The following is a 26,161-nucleotide window of genomic DNA, read 5'->3' on the forward strand; positions in this document are numbered from 1 at the left end:
CCCAAGGTCCAGAGACTTTTTCCTGTTGTCTAGCACAGTGCTCACAAGAAAACAGTGTCTTGGCTCACCATGATCAGATATTGTCATAGATGTAAGAATGAAAAGTATACCAATCAAAGTTAGTGGAAGACTTATACGAGTTTCTTGATCATGGGACTCTGGTGACAGATCTACCTCTGGGTAGTGTGCAGCCTAGCCTTGAACAAACATCTAGACCTTATCTTAGACTATTTTACTACTGCACAAAAAAAAGGTCTTTAATAAACTAATCAGGTTTATGCTGTGAACCTGAGGATCCAGGCAGAGGCATCCTTATTTACCTAAGACGTCAACTTCGTATTTGATTTCCTTTTCTCCTGCCACACTGGTAGCCACACATACATACTGTCCCCGATCAACTTCTAGGGCACTTGTGATTTCGAGTTTCTTCCCACCAGCTTCTATGCGGACGTTGTCACTGGCTTTCACAGGCACACCGTCTTTTAACCAAGTGAGAACTGGAGCAGGGTTGCCGGCAGCTTTACACTCCAATGTCAATGAATGAGCAATAACAACTTGCTTCGTCAATGGTGTGGCTGAGTCACCTTCAATCACTGGAGGAACTAGGTAGAAAAATAGAAATCCTTCAGGTAAGTCTTTGTGTAATCATAAAATACATTCTAATGAAATAAAGGGGAGATTTTTTTCTCACATAGTGGGACCACAGTAACTACCTCCCTCTAAACTGTTGAAGGAAGAACTTCTTGGCTCAGCTCATCTGCAACTACTTTAATTCTTCTGGAATACTCTGTACAGTCAAGGTTTATAAAGGACAAATAGTGAAGAATGATCTTAGTCCTAACAACTATTCCATAAAAACAAATGATCTAGATGCTCCAAGTCCCATGGACCTAGGTTGTTTGAATGAATGTACCACTTCTTGCTCATCTTAGCACTGATAAATATTTTTTTTCAAAATAACACATTCTTCCAAAGTCTATCCATACACATTGAAAAAAACCAAACCCACCAAGACTTTATTAGTGTCCAAATTTGATGTCAGCATATTAAAAGCATAGGTAGAAAGGTAACAAATTAAAGGATGTATTTTTCCTTACCATAGACATCTACACGGAATGATTTCTCAGCAGTTCCAGCAACATTAGTTGCACGGCATGTATATATTGATGAATCAGAGACTTGTGCTCGAGGAATATGAAGAAATTGTCCTTTGTCGATATAAAGTGCTTGGGAGCTGGACATGACTAGCTGTCCATCCTTGTACCAAGTAACAGTGGGCAGTGGAAGTCCCCGTGGTTCACACTCCAATTTAATTATGCTGTTGACCAATGCTGATACTTCTGTGGTAACATTCCCTCCTTTGATAGTAGGTGGAACTACAAAAGATTTTAGGATAAAAATAAATCTTCTAAGATCAGCATCTGCAATGACATCCTAAATGCTAACTATGCTCAAATAGCCAGTTTAAAGTAAATACAAATTTAAGACGGGAAGTGTGAATTATTTACTGGTAACCAGTTGACAGTCTTGTCACAACAGTCTCTATTTCTCTCATTTTGGGTGTTAGATTTCAGTAAAACAGTAAGTCACAGATTCAATTTCAGGAGCTTATTTAAGTCCAATAGATCATATTAGAGTAACTAAGCAAGCTTATATTTAACAAACAGCAAAACAAAATAATGTAGATACAATATGAAATTGATCATGGGAGCAAACAATGTCAGATGTGGCACAACTGCATGACCTCTCCCATGACATAAGGTCTAAGTGGTTTGTTTTGAGCTACAATCCATTCATTCAACTGCACTCATCCAATTGGCTACACGTGTGTTTCCCATAACCCAGCAACCTCATTCCTAGCCTGACACCAAATGAAGACTGTGCTTTTAGAAAAATACCTCAAATAGTTGCTTTATCTCTACTACATGTTCTTAATATGGTAGTTCCAGGATTGTGCTATAATTGCAGCAATTTTAAAGAAATCAAATGGCATGCGCCTAACTATGAGTATCTTAGCATAATTTTAATAAAGTTTTAAATATTAGTAGGATAGTTTTCTTATGGTGAGACAAGGGTTGTGGGCATTGAGAGACCAGAGGAACAGCTCCATGCTCATCATGCCACATCAACAGCACAGCTATCAACATGGCTTATCACTGATGATGTTAACCTTGGTATCCCAGTGAAGGCAGTATGGTCAGATTTATCCATCATAAACTTAATCCTTTTCCCCAGTGTTCTGAAGGGGGTCAATAGTTCCAGCCCTTACAAACCAGGTGGAGACTTCAGTTCTCATGTCTTATTAAGGGAATATTTACAGAAATTATTTGGAATTCTGTATAGGAGACATGTTTACTGAATTGTTTATTTATATCAATATGAACTCAAAGAAGGTTATTCTCTACTATGGGATATAATCCAATACTACATTTATTTATCCAGCTTTGGCCATTAAAAGTTTGTTTAGTTGGTTGCTATGCCCCATTGACATACACATATCATTGTTTTTAACATTTTTGAAAACTTATGATCCTACTATATGCTTCAGGCTCATTGTGTGTACTCCCTTCCCCAGCCCTAGAATGATCCATTTCTCCTTCAGTGGAGAAGGATGTTAGAAAGTAAGATCTGAATGCTGATTGGTACACCTTAATATTTTCTGGCAATCAGCAAGCTCACACACATTTTTTCCTCACACAATTTAAGTCATGATATATTACACTTTGACAATGAGATCATTTTCTTTTTTATTTATTTGTTTATTTATTTTTGCAGTTGTAGATGGACAGCATTCCTTTACTTTTTTTGGTTATTTTTATGTGGTGCTGAGGATGGAACCCAGTGTCTCACATGTGGAAGGCAAGCGCTCTGCCACTGAGCTACAGCCCTAGCCTGTGAGATTATTTTCTATAATGTGGTTTACTATAAAGTTCATGGGCCAGTCAACTATGACCCCCGTAGGTAAGGAGATGCCAAGTTAAGAATAATTTTCACATTTTTAATGGTTTGTGAAAAAAAATCAAAAGACTAACAATACCTTTGACAGGTAAAACTAATAAGAAATTCAAATTTCAATGTCCAAAAATAAAGTGTTATTGAAATACAGTCACACTCATACTCTCCATGGCTACTTTGCTCAACAATTGCAACAAAAACCCATGTGGTGTTCTCATTGCTTCTGCTGCTACTCAGCTTATGAAAAATGTCAGTGACACAGTTATAACCTCACAGCATTCCAAGTGCAATGCATATCACTATGCTGTGCTATTTTATTACCAATGCATATCCTCATGTCAAAACAAGAATGGAATAGAATAGTGGGCTTCAACTACTGCATTGAGGCACACCACACAGTGTGGACTATTTTGTTATCAACTTAAATGGCACAGCATTGTATTTGTTTTGAAATAGCATTATGGCTGTTCTAAAAGAATAAATATGAGTAGACTAAGCAGTCATCAGAGTATTCACAATTCAAAGGAAAGCAACCACTTATCAGAAAATGCAAAGTGGAATGTCTCATCATAGCAGAATTTCTTCACAAAAATAAAGTCAAATATAACGGTATAGCCAGAGTAAGTTTCTAAGTGGCTTATCTGTTAGCGAAGCAGAGAAAGCCGTCTACCAATGCCAACTTAACTAAATCAAATATGACTGTGGCAGTTAAAGAAACATATCGAGAGAAAATCAATTTATTAAAGATTATCAGCCTTTCAGTGAGAAGAACTGAAGAGCTGAGAATGCTGGGAACAATAGTCTTTTTTTTTTTTCTGAAGAGAATTCTTGACTTTTGATGAGCAAACAGATATTACTGATAGTACTATGTTGTTCCTGTTTGAGAGGTCACTGCCAAGTTACAAGAAAGTGAAAAATGAGCCTTTCAGAATGGTCTGTGTGGAAAAACTATTGACAAAAATATTTTTAGAGAAGTTGGGGAAATGTTAATTCATTACATAATCTGGAGTGGACTCTGCTAAAGTTTTTCACAACTAATGGTGGTAAAAATATGAGTGTATGAAAAATGGCTTCGGGAAATCTAAGAAGCCTATTAAAATGCAGGGTGTCAAAAGTCTGTTTATTCATTGTGTCATTTATCAGAAAGCACTTCGTGCAAATAATAATGTGTTCATTAACCAGGAGTGTTGATGGTGTAGTTTAATTGCTCTCATCAAGTACAACATCACGAGTTCCCTGACCTTCATCGGAAGGAAAACTGAATGTCCCAGCTTACCTGACCATCGCACTGCTACGCTTTGGTAGTAGTAATATTTTACTGTGATTTTGAGCTCAGGGCTGAGGCTGAATTATTTCTAAATAAGAAGAATTCTTAAACATTATTATTGAACACCAAATTGTTTCAGAAATTGGTTTTGCTGTGAACTTTATATTTCTAAATGAATTCAACCTAAAATCACAAACATAGTACTTAATGTCCTACGACAGCAGTCATAAAGTTGTTTTAATCACAAGTCATATCAAACAAAGAATGACATCTTGATGTCCCTACAGATTTACAGTCATTGTATTTTCTGAGCTCAAACCACTGTTTTCGAAAGGTTTGATGCAAATGCAAAAAAAAAAAAGTTTCCATGTTCAAAATTCATCAATTTTTGAATCCAATCTTCAAATGGAATGGACCAACTGGTTGTATAATGACACATGGAAAGACAAACATCGAGAGATGAATATAATAGAATTCTATAATGTCTTCCAAGCAATGAATATGCTCAATTAAAATCATATGCTTGTGAATTGATATCAGTATTAGGCAGTACCTATCTGTGTGAAAAGACATTTTCAAAGATGAAATAGATAAAATTTCATTACAGATCCCATTAAAAGATGAATTCCAACTAAGTGAAATGTTAACCCCTCACACACAAAAATAATTCCATTCCTCTCTTGGGTAGAGCTGTATTAAAAAGCATAATTTTAAAAAATATCAATAAGATGGAATTTTTTCAATAAACAATTTTGTAGAAATTTGTTTGTCTTATTATACAAGTTATCTGTAATCCTTGATTTTGTCTCATGGTCTGTTGAACCTAAAATATTTACTATCTTGCTCTTTTAAAAAAGATTTGCCAAATTCTGCTACAAAAAATTAATAACATTTGGAAATGCTAAGAAAGTGCATTTTATTCAGGCTTTAAACTGTTTGATTTGAGACTATTTATGTCCTATGCTAATCTATAAATCCATGTTAAATTTTTGGTGGAAATTGCCTAAAGCAGCTGCATAGCCTAATTAGTTGGATGATACAGTAAGGAAATCAACATAGGTTCAGCCAGGTGCAACAGTGCATGACTGTAATACCAGAATCTCTCAGGGACTGAAGCAGGAGGATCTTAAGTTCAAGGTCAGCCTCAGCACCTTAGTGAAACTCTCAGCAACTTTTTAAAACCCTGTCACAAAATAGAAAGAACTGGGGATGTATCTCAGTCACAAAGCACCCCTGGATTCAATTTGCAGAACCAAAAAAAGAAGGAAAAGAACACAGATTCAGACAAATCCCTATATTTCCTGAATGTTTTTAAAATGAAATTCATTTATACCAAGTAGTATCTATTTTAATAGTTTATGTTTATGAAATTGAGAAAAATTACTCAGAGAACCTTTGCAATGAATACTAGAACAACATACCACCCACTTCTTAAATTGCCAAATAAATATTTCACTTCCTGTTTCATTATAACTTATATTTGCCAGAGAACTGTACTTTTATTTGAGGGAGTATGGTACAGATAAAGGTTATGAATACACTGCATAATAATGGGCCCATGTATACACTCAAAGACTTTTAAACAATTTAGGGAAGCTCTCAAATCTCTGAAACCTATTCATGGACCTCAGGTTAAGAAGCCTTGCCTTGAACTACAAGTTGTTAATTTGCACAGCCTCCTCATTAACTATTAAAAGCTTTTTAAGTTCTTCCGTTTTCTACAACTTTATCCCCTTTTTATGTTTTCTCCTTCATCTCTTATTTTTCCTCTTATTTTCTTTCCTTCTTCAAACATAATGTTTATTTCTACCTGGAAGGTGCACTAACCCATCTGCTTATCTTCATACCAGAGCATAAATAAGGAAAATAAATGAATAATTTTAGTGTGAAGCATACACACAATCTGAAATCTACATACATATTCCTCAGTTAGCCAAAACATGGCCTCTGTTTCATTTTTCCCCCTCATTTCTAGAATAAAGGTATTTACACAGACGAAATGAACTTAAGATTACCCACTTGGAGGTGCAAGAGAGCTTGCTAGAAAAGAAATGGCATTATTTCCTGAAATTAAAACTCCAAACTTCACAAGAAAACAATGCCTTTCATCTCAGACAATCCAAGAAGCCCTTTCTGGGCGCCTGAGGGCATCACACAGACTGAACCAGAGCATCTGAAATAAAGAACCCAAGCCCCATAGAAACAGGAGTCTTACTGAATCACTAGAGTGCATTCAGCACAGACGATGGGGACATCACAACTGTGTAGAGAAGACTACTCAATGGCTCGGAAAAGACTGGACCTGTTCTTTAGACGTCTCGGTCTTCCGCAGCAATAACTTGGACGTTTGTATAGATATGCTTTCAAGTGACCCTTTGTTTTTGTTTTTGTTTTTTTTTTTTTTTTTTAAGAGATAGACGTCTTTTCATGACTGATTTCTTCCATAAGTTTCTATTTATAGACATAAATTATTTAAAAACCTGAACTTAAAATAGTTTATTTCAAGAGAGCTATTCAAACTTTACATAAAGACACTAGCATTTAAAAAGGGAGATTAGGAATGCAGTTAAAACATATAGAAACCAAGCTAGACAATACATGTTTTAAGACGATGCAATCACTAAATTAACAAAATAATTGAATAATATATATTGAGCTCTTACCATGAGCCCAGTAATCCATGTATAAGGTATCTAGTATTTTATCCTCACAATAACATTACTATGTATGCACTATTATTATCCCCATTATATGGCCAAAGAAACTGAAGGGCTGAGGAAATTTATCTCAAGCAACAAAACTAGTAAATGGCAGACACTGGATCTAACCACAAGTCAGTCTGTCTCAGAGGCCCAAGTCCTTATTAACTATTCAGCAAGTGCAAGCCAACAGAAATACAATGCACACCAAATGTATGATTTCAAGTTTTCTAGTAGCCACATTAAAAGTAGAAAAGGAAACTAAGGAAATTAATTTAAATAATTTTAACTTTAATAAAATATTTTACTTTGTTCAATGTATCTAAAATATGATTTCAGTACATAATCAATGCAGAATGATTAAGGAGATATCTTTTTTTTCCATATGAGGTCTCTGACATCTGGCGCAAATCATATACTTACAGCACATTTCAATTTGGACTAGTCACTGAATAGCCACCTATGGCTAACGACTACCACATTGGACACTGGGCTACTAGACCATTCATGCATTTAGCCAATATTGCTTGAGATAATTTGTATACTAGAAATGAAAATAAGGAGCATGCAAAACAAAGGCATGTTTTGATAACATTTGGCTTCCTTGGAGCTAATAAGTAAACAAATTCATTTTTAAGCAACTTCCCAACAGTAAGTTCAGTTAAGAGAATGAAAGAATATAATATAATAGAGAGCTATTAGGTGACTGCTCTGGATTGGGAAGATCCGGTGAGGAGGTGACATCCTGAAAAAAATCTAAACCACGCCTACGTGTCATACACTATGGAAAGGGAGAAGACAGAACAGTGAGGTGAGCTCCGAAAAGCACTATTGGTCTTCATAAGAACCGAAATGACATTGACAGTCACCTTTCTCAAAAGATGTTGAAAATTTTAGTGAAAATGAGAGCTATTTCTGGTGGAGACACGGCTGGGAGAAAACAGTAGCACAAACATATGGCTTTTAAAATATTACCAGGTGGTCAGGATGAAGGCCAAATAAAACTGAAAATAAAACAATTTAATTATTTGCATACTGCCAGCTTCACTGCATTTCATATAGCCCTACAACTTTTGAAGTTTTTCTACCCCTTCAAGGAAACAGGCCTCTGATCTACGTATATCCCAGCCAGAGAGGAAATTCTCAACCTCATGAGTGACAGCACATAAAAAAATCACTGAACCACTTGAATAAACCCACACTTAATGATAAAATGCATTAAAAATGGATGTGACATTCCAGCCTGAGATACATGAAGACAGGCTCTTTCTTCTCTAAAAGGAGGGAGCATGCCCAAGTATCCCATATGGGAAAGAGGAGCAGTGAACGGTAGCGTAAACCTGTTCACCAGTTTACAATGAAGGTTGATGATCACAAAATCATGAGAAAAGCCACACTTACTATAGATATTCAGCTTTATATCCTTGGCTTGCTTGCCAGCTGCATTAGACACAACACACTGGTAGCGTCCCTTGTCACTTCTTCGTGCATTCTTCACCCGTAAAATTTGTCCTCTGTCTAAAAGTTCAACATTGGGATCTCCCAAAAACAATGGCCTAGAAAAAATATAACTTTATTCCATGGGTCTATTTTATTTTCCCAGACTTCTTTCCCTTATTAATGACAATGAAAATCATTAAAATAGTTCAAGGTTAAAAATGTAAATCAAAGTTGACTGTAAAAATACAATAATGTGATTAGTATTCCTACACAGAAGAATGAAATGATTAAACCACTTTACTAAAGCAAGTTAGATAATTATCACTTTGAGATAAAAAGCTTTCCCATTTCAAATTTAGATTTTTTTTGGATAATATTATTAGAATTCAAATAGAGTTTTTATTTATTTCATTCATTCACACATTCTTATTTGTTCTTTATGTTTATTATTATTTTTTAGTTTGCCTTGCCAATAGTTCTGCCATCATCTTGATAGTATATTACTTAAATTTATGACAGTTTTATTGCTAATTATATAAAATTTAAACAAAATAATGTAAGCATCATGAGAAAAATTTTTGCACTATCACCCCAATGTGAGTCTTCTTTCTAATGTCTTACCACTTATTTTTCTTCCACATGTTTTTTGAAACATTTTCATACCTAAATATATTTCCAAAGAAATCTGAAGTTTAAATGCATACATGGTATTATGCTTTTGTTCTTTTGTTCTTTTTCACTCTATCACATTCGTTATGGAGATACTGAAAAGTCCAGTGTTTCATAACATTGACTCTGCCATGAGTTATCAACCTGTTCCCCGAATGTTGGGCTTTAGTCAGTTTTCACTTTCTGCCATCACAGTGTTGAATGAATATTATTCAAAGAGCTTTCCTGTGGACATGAATGACTGTTTTCCTCTCCTGGGTACTGAAGGTATAATTACTCCCTCACAGCACATTACCATTGCAATTTTAATAGATATCAACAAACTACCTTTCAAGGTACTAATCAACATTCTGTCATCAGAATACTTTATGCTAATCGCCCTCTCTAGCTAATGCTAGAGAGAGCGATTAGCATAAAGCCTTTTTTGTGTCAATAATGACTTTTGGAAAACAAAATTATATTTCATTTATATTCATCAGATTATTGAGGGTGAGAATCTTTCAACAGGATTAGTGCCTAACTACATATTTAATTGCCTGTTCATACCCCCATAGGTTTCTCTATGTTGCTGTTTGTCTTTCTTGCCGATTTATAGAAAATATGAATACAATCCTTTATTTCAGGTAGTGTAAATCTTAACTTTTTGATACTGAGCTTTAGTACAATAATGCTCTCAGTGTAATAATCCATAAACTACAACCACATTGTGCGAAATAACCTTCCAGACCAACATGGATCATTTCAGTCCAGGCAAAGCCCTGGAGACATGCAGTCTGGGAAATGTGATTGGTTTTCTTTGGTTCCTTTTGACTCAGATATAGAACAAGCTTAGGTATCAGTCTTGCTCTCATAAGAACTTTTTCCTATTTAATAACTCAATCCCACGCAAAGGAAAAAAACTATCTCTGCATTTGAATCTTGCATTTTTCACTGTTAGTCTTCAGACAGAGGATGTTTAGTGTACAATAAATTTAAGTTCCTCGATGTTTCTAAAAGAAAGTCCCAACATTTATAAAGAGCTATATAAGAATAAAAGACATTACAAGACTTTAAGACTGTTTTTTTGAGCAACACTGGTTTTTCTTCATACTCATTTAATAATATTCCATATGAGAAAGTAATTAAGAGGGAAAAAATCCACACACATTTACACGTGTTTTCTATCCATTGGACCCTTGCAACAAAACCCTTGCAACAAGTAGAGAAAAAGATACTCACTTGCCATCTTTGAACCAGTGGATAACAGGAAAGGGAGTACCTCTGACCTGGCATTCAATGGTGGTGTTGTGGTTGAGGACAACTGAGACTTCATTTGGGGAACTGGCATCTATTATGGTGGGTGGAACTTGAACAAAAACATTTTATCATGAAAATCTATTATTTAGCACAAAGAACTGGGGAAATGAAGCAGATAATCAATGATTTCTACAGTATTTCAACAAGACCTCAATCCCTTTTCTCATTACACCTGTGTACCCAACTGTTAAATTCAAATATAGGAGTATATTCATGAAATATCTGCTAAAGGACAATTATAAGAATCATAATGGTATAGGGTTTATTTAAGGGAATATTAAATTTATGTGAAGGAGGAGCTCAGAATGTGAACCATGACACTCATAATATGCTATTGCTAAGTATTTTAGATAATGAATGGCATAATCAATATATCAATCTAATTTTTAAATTCTACATGTCATATGGTCATGTCTACCTTTGTCTCTTTTAAAGGACTCTAGGTATGAGATATAGCATGAAAAAAATGCTATGCTAGTTTTTATTCTTGGAATGATGAAACCTATTAAAGAGCTCCTGTACATTTCTCTCACTACCCAATCCTCCCCTGTGCACTATGCTAAGGTGGTGTTCATATACAGAAAGTGACCAGCCACTAAAAGGGTTTCAGTAGGGAAAGAGTGTGATGTGATCAGATGTGTGTTTTCAAACCACACTGGCTGCTGAGTGAAGAATGGATTAGGGTGGTAAAGAGTGGATGCAGGGAAGCAGTTAGGGGGCTATTTATTATATTAATTAACCTTATAAATGAATTATGTTGTCACAGTGGAATGGTAAGCCAACAGATAACATAGAATTAGGAAGCAGACATGACAAGACATAGGAAGATTTCATGAGTTGGGGAGAGGATAGTATGAAGGATGAGTCCATGGTTCTGGAAGAGGTAAGTAGATGGATGGATGGATGGGATGTGCAGGTCACCATGAGGGGACTCTGAAGACAACCAGAACAGAGGTTCACCGGGAACTTTCTGTTTGATAAACCACTAACACGTTCAATGATATATAACTAAGAAGTTCAGGTCAAGATACCATGGAGAAGTCTGGGCATCTATCCTTAAATGGAGAGAAACCTGAGCTGAAAGTAAAAGTTTGGGAGTCAGCACCCAGATGAAACTCAAAGTCAAGGGTGGAAATGAACACGGAGAGAAATAATGCCAGTGTGAACAGTGATAAGAGTTACTTAATCTGTTTATATAGCCTATCCTTACATATAAGGATGGTAACTTGGAGGGAAAATGCAATGTGCTTCAGGCTTTGAAGCAACTAAGGAGAGGAATCATTTTCATGTGCAGTTTATGAATACTAACGTTTTTATGAGTGCTTTTAAAGCAGTATCATTTCTAGGTCTCACTTCTACTAGAGACTCAGAAATTCTATGTCCATTTTGATGAGCAAAACATGGGAAAAGGAGAAAATAATTTTACCACCAAGTGAATTTTAAATATGAAATATAATTTTAGAAACTATAATTATAAAATTTATGATTGCCATTAAAATATTTTATATCCTAATTTATAACAGTGGCTACCCACTCTCAAAATTCTTTTTCCAATCTCAGCATTCTTTCCCTGCTCTCAGATTTCTCTTCCCTGAATTACAGGCAGGAATGATTGAGTTGCAAGAACAGTTAGAATGCAGAGAAAATGGATTTGCCACCTTCTTCAGTTCAAGGGCCGCCTAGCAGCTTCTACAGACATTCTCAGAATGAGAACATATGTCACACTCTGTGTCACATAGCTACTTACACAAATCACTACTTCTCTATAATTAGTTCCCAGGCAAGCATTTCCTGCTCATCTACCTGCAGAAATTGGTAAAAGTAATAATTTCCTATTTTGGACAAGCTAGTACCCTTTGGGTGTATGTGATACTTTGGGGTATATGACTCGAAGGTATCTCTGTATTCTAAGTAATACAACTTTCTGTATCATATAGTATCAGTTAAAATTAAAGACAAAAATAATGATCAAATGAAACAAATGGGATTTCTTCTATCAATTCATTTTTTTTTCTCTTTACTTTGTTATATAGTTAGCTCCGCACAATGTCAAAAGTGCATCTGGATCATAATATTTCAAGAAATGTTTTCCTTACCTAGTACATCAATATTGAAGTACTTCTGAGAAGTGCCTGCAATATTAATCGCTTTGCAGGAATATTGTCCTGCATCTTCTGCAGTGGCTTTGAAGAGCTTTAGCATCTTCCCATTGTTCACGATCTGAACAGTGCTGCTTTCCGTCACCTTTAAGGGCCAAAATGGTCAGTGCTATTTCCAATTCTAATAGAAATGCATAATTAGCAACTGAAGTAAAATGTTAATATTACTATTAGTAAATCCACATCTGAATCATTTATTTCAGGCAGAGAGACAAGAAATTACACACATTTGGATGCCTCTATTTACCTGGACATCATCTTTATACCACGTAATGATGGGTGATGGAGTACCTTCCACTTCACAAAGGAGACTGGTCAGCTGGTTTACCAACACTGACACGTTTATTAAGTGTTCTCTGTCTTTAATTAATGGAGGAACTGCAAGAAGAGAGGAGTCATAGCAGATTTTTATAATAAGTGTCATTTTATTATATTATACCTATATTATAAAGTTCTTTAGAAAGCAAATTTTGAGATGGTTGATGGCTAGAAAAGCTAGTCAGAATTAAGCATTTGTTTCTTATAAAATGAAAGTTTTGATTAATATAGTTATAAATGTAAACTTTAATTGAAAAATTTGATTTATTATTTCAGGTTTTTGAATTCAGGATGAAATTCAGGATAAATTTAAGGAAGAACCTGTATATTTCAAATAACACTGAAAATGCAAGGGTTTTAACTTAGGTTACATGAACCTTACTACTGATGGAAGTGAATATTGCTCAGTATCTATGAAAGCCAATATTCATCAAATTTGAAAATATACAAACCTTTTTACTCATGCAATGTGGCATCTATATAAAATTTTTACTGGAAGGGTTACTACTAATAGGAAGCAACTGGTGACAACTTCAATACTCATCTTTACAGAGAAAGGTTAAACAAATCATTGTGTATCCACACTGTGGGGTGCCATACCTAAGAGTTATGAATATTTCATAATTGCAAAGATAGATTGTTTACATATACTAGGTACAGAATAACAGGTATAATGTTCTACTCTGTGTGTACTTTTTAAAATTATTAGTTTTTTAGTTGTAGTTGGACACAACACCTTTATTTCGCTTATTTTTTTATGTGGTCCTGAGGATCTAACCCAGGGTCTCGCACGTGCGAGGCAAGTGCTCTACCACTGAGCCATAACCCCAGCCCCTGTGTGTACTTTTTATAAGTAAAAAGATAAAATATTATACATTCATATTTCCTTATGTAATGATTAAAATGTCTCCAAGAAGTTAAACACACACACAAAACTGGTAACTTTTCTTTACCTCTGGAGAGGCTAAGTGGATGGATCAGCTCAGGGCCCAAAGAATTTTACTATATGTGTCTTTTTCTTCCATTTGAATTTCAAATGATGAAAAGTCACAATAAAGAATTATGTGAAATTTTAAATCAAAGACTGCAATCAGATCACCAGTTTTTTGTTTGATGACACATCTGTTCACATCAATGCTAAATAATACTACATTGAAGAAATAATTCAAACATACAACAAATGAAAATGGCCACAGACTTATTTATATGATCTTAAATTAATATTGTTATCCATATTTACCATGAACTTTGAGGGTGTATTTTCTTTCTGTGGTTCCGGCTTCATTGACTGCCACACAGATGTATTCTCCATTGTCATATGGTGTAACTGAAGCGATAACCAACAATGTGCCATCCTCCAAGATGGAAACACCAGGCTCTTTGCCAGTCAGCTCTCTACCATTACGTAACCATTTGATGGTCGGTTTAGGAGTCCCTTCAAAAGAATTTTTTTTTTTTTTTACAAAAGTTAGAAATAATTATTAAATATATCAAGAATGACACCTTTTGTTATGACTATAACTTGTGCCATTAGGTCCTATGTTACTTTCAAGGTATTTCTCCTGGCATGGATACTCGAAGAGGTTATGGTGGTTCATGTAGCTGATCAGCCTTGAGGTCTGTGGTTCCTAGTGTAAAATTTGATGGAAGCTATTTTTATCAAAACACTCAGATGATAGTAAGCAAAGCATTTTCTTGGTGAGTTCACAGTGACCAGTGTTGGGGGTACTGTAGTGATCATATTGACTAGCTATGGGGAGAATTTCAGAGTGAAATGAGACACAGCAAAAATATGTGACATGAAGATTGCCAAAGCAAACAGACAGCATAAAGGATACACAGAAATGGTATCCTTTAGGTCTAATATTGTAGGTGGGAGGAAGTTCTACTATCCATATGAATCTTCTGGAGATATCATCTGTTAAACAAAGAGAGTAGCTCAATTCTTAAAAAGAAGGCTGAGAAAGCAGTGAGCAAAATTGCTTTTCCTAGAATTATTTATGACCAACAGAGTGAATGGAAGTGATGTGCTTGTGGGTAAAAATGACAAAACTATGTTAGAATGTGTACTAGAGCAAAAAGGAATATTGGAAACCAATGTGATTCTGTATTAAGAACGTATTTATTTAACAAGGTGCAGGCACTCTTCTGAACACTTCAAAATTTATTTAATTCTCATAAAATTAAAAGAAAACACATCCAATAAAATCAATATGATTCAATATAATATTGTTAACAATCTTATATTAAAGGTAATAAACCCTTAAAAGATGAACTCAATCCTGTATAAATGTACACATACACAAAATGGGAGAAATACACAGAAAGTGTCACTGAGGCTAGACTCAAATTGAGTTAAAGTCTTATAACTCTATGAAAGTTGAATTTATGAAAAAAAATAAAGCAAAAGATTGACCTCTTTAATTGTGCTTATCATAAAATGTTGACTGATGAGAAAAGGAAGATAAAACAGATGGACTCCAGGCATCTGTCCTGGTTTTTGAGGAAAAAAGGACCTATAATCATTTCCTTTCCTCCCACTCATCCCTTTACGGACCTCAATCAGACTTCTTAGGTAATATTTGTTAAATTAACAAACAAGAAGGGAGAAGCATTATCAAGATGAAATGTGCACTCTATCTCCGAGTATTAGGTACCTTTTGCAGGACACGGGAATGCAATGCGTTGACTGGCCAGTCTTTCTTGGAATGGAATGTTAAAGGGAGGCTCTAGATCTTCCATTGTCGGTGGTTCTGGTGGAAAAAGGAATGAATGGGTTACCACAGGCTTTCCTTGGGCAATTTCAAACTCTCAAGGCATCATCGACCACCTGTATTGATGGCTGCTTTATTTCTTGATTCTTCTTTTAAATACGATTCATCTTTCCAGCTGACAGGTCTTTCTACCTAGATGTGATCCGGGGATCTAAAACTTTGGAGTTTCCCAAAGAAAATGCACTATTTCATGCTTCTCATGATCCTGGGATGATTCTCTTATTCCCTCAGTGAAGGCATTACAGTCATTTTTCTGTCTTTCTCCCTTACTCCTGACCTCCACATCGATTCAATCACAGGGTACCACATATGTTCACGTATCTGTATATTCTTTTGTATGCTCGAGATCCTGCTTACTTCAAGCCCTTCAAACCCGAGTCCATATATCATGTATAGACTCCGAATTCTACATGGCCCCCAGAATACTCTCCTAATAACACAAATTTCATTGTTGGCTTTTCTAATGATAATCATTACTAGTACTCATTTTTAAAAAATTTCTTATTTTATTTATTCTAATTAGTTATATATATGACAGCAGAATGCAATTCAACTCATATTACAAATAGAGCACAATGTTTCATGTCTCTGGTTGAACACAAAGTAGAATCACACCATTCATGTTTTCATACATGTGCTTAGAATAATGATGTCTGTCTCATTCCACCATCTTTACTACCCTCATCTATCCTCTATCCCTCTCCCTCCCCTTTGCCCTATCTAAAGTTCATCTATTCTCCCCATGGCCCCCATTATGAATCAGCATCCTTATATCAGAGAAGTCATTCAGCATTTGGTTTTATGGGATTGGCTAAATTCACTTATTGTATACCCAAAGGACTTAAAAACAGCATACTGCAAGGACACAGCACAATTCATAATAGCTAAACTGTGGAAGCAACCTAGATGGTAGATGAATTAATAAAGAAACTGTGGTATATATACACAATGGAATATTACTCAGCATTAAAAGAGAATAAAATCATGACATTTGCAGGTAAATGGACGGAGTTGGAGAATACAATAATAAGTGAATTGAGCCAATCCCATAAAACTAGTACTCATTTTGTCTATAGGATATTTCAGACCTGCTCTTTCTCCAATGTGCCAACCAGTACATCCTCTCTTCTCTTTCTAAACAGTCTCCACATCTTCTCATTGATTTCATGAAGAAATTCTGCAGTTACTCTTGAGACACCCATCTTTTTCACTCCCCACAGCCCATGTCTCATTGTGCCTGAGGAGTTCCTTTCCTCTTTAATTTTTTAGACCACTACCTTTTTTACCCCAGTCCAAATACCACCATCTTTTGCCTGAACTACTGCAAGAGTCTGTTATAGCCATTTTCCCTTACATTTACTATCCAAACCGTTTTCCTACAAAATAATGATCTTTTAAAATTCCAAGTCAGGTACACAACTTTCCCAGTTACAACCCCTCCAAGTCTTTTCTCAGCATCTAGAATTAAGCTTATGCTCACCCATCTGGGTTCCTAGGTAAAAGATGAGCTGACACATGACTTTGCCCCCAGCTTCCTCTCAAGCTACTTAGTACTCAGTCTGGAATGCAGCCCTCTGGCCTTAATCGAGACTTGATCCCAGTCTCTCTAAAATTTCACACATTCTCCTCCTTACATCTATGTTCACATGGAAGGTTCTTTTTACCTTCTTCCAGAAGGCTGCCTCCTCATTTCTACCCACTCCCCAGGGAAGCCTTCTCTGATTTGTCTTTCCATTAATAGCTCATAGAGCTTCTTCTAGCATTTCATGATGGCACTGGCCAGCCTGCAATTAAATACTTAGGAGATATGTGAAAAGATTATATAAACATCTACCTTTTTTCATTAGACTATAAGCATTAGCATTCAATACCATTTGTTGAATGAATGAATGATTGAATGAATGAATTGGACATGTTCTCCATTAGTAGTCCTAGTCACCCATTCAAAAATAATTGCAGTGTGCCATGTACTAAGTATTATGTAACTGTGCTAAGTACTATCCTGGCTTATCTTTTCCTTTTGTCTTTACCCTGGAATACAATGTGATAGGAATGCTCTTCCCCTAATTCCCACATGGCTGGTTCCATCTAGTTAATAAAATCTCACTGTAAATATCACTTGGTAAGAGAAGCACCTCCTGACAATTCACAATACCATCCTAATTCTGCGTGCTGCATTTTTCTTGATTTGTAGTTCTTGTTTCTTCATTTACTTGCTTCCTGTCTATTCACACTAGAATGGCTCATGAAAGCAAGGATTTTGCCTTTATCTCTACTGTTTCACCACTGCCTAGAACATGACAAACTCCTGGCAGAAGTTCAATAAATATTTATTGCTTGAAAGAATAAATGTGAATATTTAGAACCTCAAAATAAGACCAACATTAATAGGAGAGCAGTATACCTCAATTTTCTGGGGCCTGGTTTCAAATTTATCCCGTCAAGGGGAGGTGCAATCCTATTTTAACTCTGCCTACAATTTCTTCCAAACTAAGGAGTGGGTAGGACATTATCTAGAAATATTTTCATTACATATGTCATCCACAGCAACTTCATTTTCAAAAGTAACATTTGATGCAGGTTTAGTAAGTATGTTACATTTCCTTCTGGAACGGTTCTCCTTTCAAAGAGTCACCAAAGTTATATGGAAATCAATCTAAAGTGATCAAAGACTATTCAAGAATATTACATTCTGTGTAGACTCAGAATTTTCCTTTACTCCCCAATCCCACCACACATATATTGTCCCATGTCCCCAAATTACCTTGGACATGTAGGATTATCTCTGCTTCATCACTGCCTGCAATGTTGGTAGCAACACATGTATACGTGCCAGCATCTGAGGGTACAGCTTGGTTGATGCTTAACATTCCATCGGGATTGTTAATGTGCCGCACACCATCAGCCAGCATGGTACTACCACCTTTAAACCAGGTGATCACAGGAAGAGGTGACCCTTGAGCATTACATGGAATATCCACCCTTTGACCAACTTGGACCTTCATGTGTTTAGGGCCATTCTGTATCTTTGGAGAAACTGGAAACAATAATTGAGAGTTAATAATCCAACTCTTTAAAAATCCTTTCCTTTTCTAACCCTCAATGAGAGCCTCTTAGCAAGATGTAGCATGAAAAAGAGGAGTCATTCAAGATTTGGATGACTTACTAGGTGTGTGATCTAGGGTAAGTCAACAAACTAATCAAGGCCTGTTTTTTTTTTTTTAATAATCCAGGCAAAATGACAGTACATTATAAGAATTGTAGGAAATAATAAACACAAAATTCTTAATGCCAGACTTGAGGAATGGTAAGCATTTAAAGTGTTAAGTTTCCTTTAATGTATAAATAATTTGAGGTTTTAAATCCTCCATGGCAAAGTAGAGAATTTCTATTTAAAAAAGTAAAGTAAAACAATAAAAAAAGAAAGTAAAACAGAAAGCATTTCTGTCTATGTGCTCAGTTTTTGTTCTCTTTGTTGAAGAACAGAAAGAAGAACTCTCAAATAGCACTTTCTTAATTTTGAAGAAGAAAAATCACACAGAACCTTTACCATTTCCCTTTATCCACCTACCTTTAGAAATTTAAATGGGGTAGTCTATCAAAACTCTGGGGTAAAATTCTTGGTTTCCACATACATGCATTATGTGGAATCAGCTGAGTCTCAATGATCTAATTACAATTCATGTACCATTCATCCCTAGAAAGTCCTATTCTTCTGTCCTTTTAAATATTTAACGAACACTTTCTAAAACTGCCACTCAAAACAACCTTTTAAGTTTGATAGTATTACTATCATCATTTTATGAGAGAAGAACTAAAGAGAGGTTACATAATATGCCTCATGCCCTACAGCTAGTAAATGACAGCTTGTCATCTGATGTTAAATGCCAAGGTCAACAGGGCACTACTATAGCACACTGATCTGAGAGCAAAATCAGGTTAATGCTGCCTGAGACAATTTCTTCTGACATCTGAACACCTGGAGTCTATACTGTGCCTGGCATAGTATGTGCATGCAGTGTGCTGAATCATCAAATGACTGGTCTGTGATACTGTGCAGAAGAGAGTTGGGAAGTAGACAGTAACAGGAAGCAGAACATTTTCAGTTGCAGGGCTCTTTAAATATTGAAATGACCACTTAAAAACTATTAAATTCTTCCTTGAGAATCCAGCTAGCTTCTCCCAGTTTAATCATGTTTTCTGCTTTATATCAACAAAGTCTTAAATGACCATGGACATCTAGAAAAATGGAGAACCAAATATTTAATGCAACTCATTTGCAAAAAGGAAAAAGAGGGAGGTCATTTATGGATAGTAGATAAACTTTCTGGAGTAAATGAAAGAAAATGATAAGTCTCGTATTTTAGAAAATGTTTCTTAATCACTCTCCATACAACCTGCAGGTTAATGATCAAACGAACTGGGATATGGGTTTTCCTGTGTTCCGTCCACAAGTTATCTTAGGACTTTAAGACTCACCATGGACACTTAGTTTAACAGCCTGCGTCACATTTCCAGCAATATTTGTTGCAACACAAAGATACATGCCACTATCAGAAATGCGTGTCTCAGTGATCTTCATAGAACCAGAAGGGAGGAACGTGTGTCTGAAAAGATAAACCACATGTGAGACGCTGGCACATGTGAATTCCAATAACCCCAGGCAGCCACACTTCACTGTGGAATACTCTGCAAGCAATTCCATTCTTCCAAGCACTATAGAATGCTATCTAGATGCTACAAAAGATGCAAATCTCATAATTACCTAGTGTGATGTTTTTGCAAACCAAAACCATTTTTGTTTTCTTGTATCTAACCTAATTGTCTAAAGTTATCAAATAATTGTACATCTTTCCGCTTTCGTAAATTGCAGCTAAACAAAATGATTTTTGTATATTTTCATAGATTTTGAATTTATCTTGAACATTATTTTTTACGATACTTCACAAAATAGTGTGTTAAAATAAAAGTTTAAAAAGTACATATATTTTCATGTGTACTTTGAATAGATTCTTCCTATCAAATAATGACATAGTGGCTAAACAAGGTCTACATCTAAAAATGTTAATATGATAACATTAATGTAATGTTAAAGTAATTGCACATAATTATATATACATTGTACATACATGAAAACACTTTGGGGAGAGTAAAGAGGTTAGATAGACTTAGGTAATATCAAAATTCCTTATAAAGCTCAAATGAAGCATGCTACTGATCCAGGAATGCAGAATTGGATAAATAGTTAAGGACAGAGACCTCTAAACAGACTTAGGCATCATGAGGACAGAGAACTTAATATACAGTGTCAGAGGTAATATTTTAAAAGGTAAAGAAAAGTCTGATTATTCAAAATGTCATGGGGCAATTGCCTTTCTACATGGAAAAAAACAAATAAAATTAAAACACTACCTAATACCAAAACCAAAAAATTCATATAAAGTCCAAAATGTGAAAACTGAAACAAAAAAATGGGAATAAAGCGTAAGAGATTATGATTACAATCTTTCTGAAGACACAAAAAGTACAAATCTAAATAAAAAATACATTAATACATTGTTTCTTAAATATTTAAAACTTCTGTATAATTAAAGACACCATACCTAAATAAACATAAAACCTTAGCAATAAACTGAGAGAAGATATTCGCAACCCATAACAATACACAAAAGATTATAACTAAGAATACCAAATTTCTACATTCAATAAGAAAAACACAAGTCATAAGAAAACTGTGCAGCCAATTTAAAGAAGGAATTCACAGATAACACAAACGGCCAACAAGCAGGTACTAGTGTTCATAGCTCACTTGAAGCCATCTCATGAAAATTAAAACTGTAAGATGCATTTCACACCCATCTGCTGGCAAAAATATTGAAGTCAGTCAATGCCAAGCATTCATTAGAAAGTGAAAACGGACCTCTCTGTTCTGCTCAAGGAAAGGAAAATCAAGACTGCCCCTTTGGAGAGCAATTTAGCAGAGTCTGCGAAGCTGGAAATAGGGATGGTTTTGACCAAAAATGTAGTTGTAAGTATAGGTCCTAAAAAACTCATGCATGTGTATACAAAGAGACAGATAAAAAGGTATGTTTGTAAAAAGAAAAAAAGAATAAACAATCCATAACCTCTATGAGTGGGGGAATGGATAAATAAATGTAGAATATGCATATACAGTTAAAACCAATAAACCAGCTCTAAATGAATAATAGTGGATAAATGTTGACATAACCGAGCAAGTCATAAAATAATAATATATTCTATGCAACAGTGGTAAATTGAAAACAGGCACACACAAAAAAATTTAACAACACAGAAACAGTTTTCTGTACTGCTTAAGGATATGAGGTATGTCTGCCCCAGGTAGAAAGAAAAGAAATTCTTATTGGGGAAGAGAACAGAACTTCAACTTTAATATTGCATTTTTTAAGTTAAAAAATATTTACTAAAGATTATTTTTCAGAGTGAAAAGTGTAGCTCTATGGTAGAATGCTTGCATGTACAAGGCCTGTGTGCAATCCTCAGCATCACAAAAGTTTATTGTTTTCAAAGAAACAGTAAAATTAAAAAGTATATAAACTATTCATTTTTTTTCTTACCAGTGGTCTACATCCAAAAATGTTATATGATAAAGTGGTAAAGGAAACTAACATGAATTCATACCTTGATAATTCTATGTCATGTGTCTGACAAATGATAGAGACTAATTCTTATTCCACCAGTGACTTACGTCATGATATTGAATTTAAAAGGAAATTGAGACCCAGAGACAGAGGATGTGAAATGTACATGATTTTACATAATCCCCTCAATCCCCATTGTGTAGACAGGATATAAGAGGCTCAGAAAGACCCCTTAAAAAATTGCCAAAAATTTCGAGCAAGCTTTAAGTGGTAGAGGTAAGTTTAAAGTCACTCCCGGATGGCAACGAAGGTGCTATTCTTAAAGCTCTGACATGCTTTCTGTCATGTCACTCTAGCCTATCAAATAAGGGTTTAGTCAAGAAGATTTACAAAACCATCTAATCAAAGTCAAATCCTAGAGTCATGGTGCCTGATACTTTCTCACTCCTGTGGAACTGGCAAAATTCTGTGCTCTACACACTTTGGGCTGACAGGGATCTACAACAAATCTTAATAACTACCTTGTAAAATGTACCAGCAGGAAATTATGGCAAAGCCGAGTCTTAGCATTTTCTTCCATTAAAGAGCAATTTAGAGGGCTGACACAAGTGTAGATCTTAAGTTACATTTAAAAACAAAAAAAACTATTATTTTTCCTTTTAACTGTCCATACAGGATTGTGCTCAGGCTATATCCTTTTGCCAGGTGTTTAAGACCAAGTTGGTCAAAACTGACCTTGTTCCTATCTACTCTTAAGAGTCAGCTGAGATCCCTCAGAGATCACTCTTGGGGACTGGGGTGAAGCTTCTTGGCTCCTTTAGCTTTCCTCTACATGGTTGCTATCTACAAGGTTGGGTCAGGGTCCTGCTGACCATAGGTGGCTTCTCTTGGAAGCGTCAGGGACATTTCCCTCTCCAATGACCCTCCTCTTTGCTGAATGTGCGCTGTTTGCCTTCCTGTTCTCTAGGGTTGTGGTTGCAAGCTGGGTCCTTGTCCCCAGTGCCAGTCCAATACTGAGGACCCAGTTTTGAGAAAAAGGAAAAGAAGGTTTATTGCTTTGCTACCAAAGGAGAAACACAGAGGACTCCTTTCCCAGAGGCTGAGATTCTGTTAATCAGCAGGAACAGGTACCTATGTTTTCTATAGTCTCAGATGTAGATGTGAATTAAATGTAAATTTTTTTTTTTTTTTTTTTTTTTTTTTTAGACATTTGACAACTTCAACAGGCATAGCTATCTTCCCCAAACCTTTGTTTCTACGTGTTGTGATTTCCCACATCTCTTACCTTGGGGAGAATGGTGAGATGAGCTGGGCCTCCTTGGCCCAGGTAATTGTGGGTGGGGGCAAACTCTTCACCTCGCATGGAAGAGTCACCTCCTCCCCTGCAAGGACTGAGATCTCAACAGGCTTATCCTGGGACAGTCCTCGTTGGTCTCCAAACACTCTGGGCCTTACTAAAATAAACACACGTTAGGGAAGGGACACCTTACATTGCAAAGAAAGAATATTTTAATTGACATTAAAACATGAACTACTAATGTTCTTAAGTAATTTATTTTTTAAAAAATGTCATTTATTCCCAAGTTTCAGGGCATATCTAAAACTTTCCATTAATACTTCCATGGTGAGAGCTGAAAGGAAAATGAGGAGCAAGCCGAAATGTCCGTTTAGAGGCTTCCCTCTGTAAAAGTGACCTGTCCTAGCAGAGCATCACCCAAGACACAGCTGGGCTTTGCCAGAAGTTTTAACTAAGTGCTGTTACTGAAGAGGGTTGTGTGTAATATGCATGCTTCTTGGGAGAACACCATGACATTTCCCCCCAAAGACTATATAATTACATTCCTTAAAATCAGAACCTAAGTAGAGGTGATTCTGGATGGCAGAAGCAATGCTTTTGTTGTAAAAAATAATAATAATAATAATAATAATAATAATAAAAAAGAACTGCGGGAAGCGGTTTGCTCTGGGGTATGGCCGCCTGGTATTGGTGCTCAGGAAAGAACCCAGAGGGTTGGCCCAGGTGGAGTGTCAAGGGACGTCTGGGCCAGACCTCTCACCATAGACAGTCAGCTGCACCTTCCTCTTGGCATAACCAGCTGCATTGGTGGCCGTGCAGATGTACTCTCCGCTCTCCTCGCCACTCGGTGACACCACATACAGACTTCCATCAGCCCCTGCAGAAAACTTAGCGCTGCCGGCTGAAATCAGCTCTCCTTTCTATAAACACAACAAAGAGCCAGAGTTTTAAAAAGATACTGAAGGAGTGACTTCATGTCTGGAAGACAAAGAGAGAAAGAAAAACATCTCCAAGGGCGGGTGGGGGGGAACTAGAATTGAAAAATGCTAACTAAAAGAGTTATTTTTATGAAAAAGAAGACCAAAGAACTAAAGGTGGTATTTCTCCATACCAAACCATGGCCTTTTATTCCAGAGCTACTTAAAAAGGGACAGAATAACAGTAGTCAGAAGGGATCGTAGCAGAGCTCTGCCAGGCTCCGTTCTGAATATTTATATAATTTAACTATTCCAAAACTCACAACCACCTTACCAGAAGGAACTAGCTCAACCCCCATTTTTACAGTTCAACATAATAAAGCACAAGGAGAGGGGAGTGGAAAAACTTGCCCAAGATCACAAATCAAGTCAGTGGTAGAGCTGGGATTGGAATCCCAGGAGCCAGTCTTTGGAGCCCAAATTCTTAACATTGGTGTTTGGCCCCAGCACAAAGGCCATCTGGGAAGATTTCATTTTTGCATTTTCCTTAAAATGCGTCAAATTTCTGCTTGGTGCCAGACACTGTGCCAGTTGGGAATCAGCGTTGCCATTGTATATTTGTGCACAGGATACGAAAATGTTAACCTTCTAGTTTACGTATAAATGTTAACAAAAACTTCTCCATATTTTGGATTTCTACATGGATACAACTGGATGGTAGGCAAAGCACCTGGGTTGTCATTCTAACTGTGCAAATGTCACATTTCATTATGATATCATTATTTGATGCCTTTTTGTATCTGCCAGATTCAAATTATATCTGCCAGATCCTTCTGAGATGCATCTACATTGTTACATGGAGGGTCCTTAGCACATTGAAGCATATCAGCCCAGCCACAGAGAAAACCAGCTTAGCGAAGCCCTGTATCAGCTTCTTTCCTCAGTCTCATTCCCTCACTCCCCTCCAGGGATCAGTTTCCAACAGAACTTCACATTCTGCTCTTAAGGAAATACCAACAGATGTACTGTTTACCTTGGACCAGACGATAGTGGGTTTGGGAATTCCACTTGCTTTGCATGGTAAGGTTACAGGAATGCCTTCGATTGTACTGAGGATCTGCTGCCCATGCTGAATGGTTGGCAGAACTGAAAAGGAAAGGGAGATTCGGAATCTGAGCACCTGTTCTTCCTTTTGATGTCACATCTTTAAAACTGAACATTATCAGTTTATATTTAACATTTAGAAACTGAGCAATGATTTAATATTTCCTGATAAGGAGAGTGCTCAACAAAGAAAATACAAGAATTATGATCTCAGCAAGTTTAATACAAACTTAAAATCAAGTATTAAGTGATGTCTAATACTCTGACCTTCCTAACAAAAATAAAAGAGAACTGGAGAAAGATCATTTTTTCTTGGAAGCCCAAGATAAAATTACACCCAAAGAGTTATACATTCAACAAATATCTTTGATCACTGCCCATTATCCATTAAGCTGAAGTGAGCTGATAAAATCACCTCCAGAGAAATTGGCTGTTTCTCTACCATATTAATTATCTGTCTATCCACAAGAGTCACCTAGTGGGTTACTAAATTTAACCTCAGTGGAAAAGAATTCATTTCCTTAAAAGGTTCAACAGGAAAACTTGAGAGACCTTAGAAGTTTACATTTAAAACTCTAAAATACAGGATGATAAAGTCAGTATTTTTCAGTAAAAAGAACAGCACACCTTTGTCTTTAGAAAGCAA

General features: G+C 36.0%; 1 protein-coding gene across 1 annotated transcript in view; it reads right to left on the reverse strand.

Annotated features, from left to right (window-relative positions):
- Hmcn1 (hemicentin 1) overlaps positions 1 to 26,161 on the reverse strand; it is a 392,095-nt gene that overhangs the window by 157,117 nt on the left and 208,817 nt on the right. Inside the window, exons 20-32 of the mRNA XM_026392850.2 lie at positions 25,445 to 25,557; positions 24,255 to 24,414; positions 23,483 to 23,651; positions 20,057 to 20,184; positions 18,342 to 18,614; positions 15,461 to 15,556; positions 14,044 to 14,238; positions 12,733 to 12,863; positions 12,423 to 12,570; positions 10,249 to 10,375; positions 8,323 to 8,477; positions 1,098 to 1,376; positions 321 to 602 (exon numbers count right to left, since the gene is read on the reverse strand). Of these exons, the coding sequence (XP_026248635.2) occupies positions 321 to 602; positions 1,098 to 1,376; positions 8,323 to 8,477; positions 10,249 to 10,375; positions 12,423 to 12,570; positions 12,733 to 12,863; positions 14,044 to 14,238; positions 15,461 to 15,556; positions 18,342 to 18,614; positions 20,057 to 20,184; positions 23,483 to 23,651; positions 24,255 to 24,414; positions 25,445 to 25,557 (2,256 nt within the window). The remainder of the gene's footprint in view (positions 1 to 320; positions 603 to 1,097; positions 1,377 to 8,322; positions 8,478 to 10,248; positions 10,376 to 12,422; positions 12,571 to 12,732; positions 12,864 to 14,043; positions 14,239 to 15,460; positions 15,557 to 18,341; positions 18,615 to 20,056; positions 20,185 to 23,482; positions 23,652 to 24,254; positions 24,415 to 25,444; positions 25,558 to 26,161) is intronic.

This window comes from Urocitellus parryii, chromosome 9 (genome assembly GCF_045843805.1).
Source record: "Urocitellus parryii isolate mUroPar1 chromosome 9, mUroPar1.hap1, whole genome shotgun sequence".
NCBI lineage: Eukaryota > Metazoa > Chordata > Mammalia > Rodentia > Sciuridae > Urocitellus > Urocitellus parryii.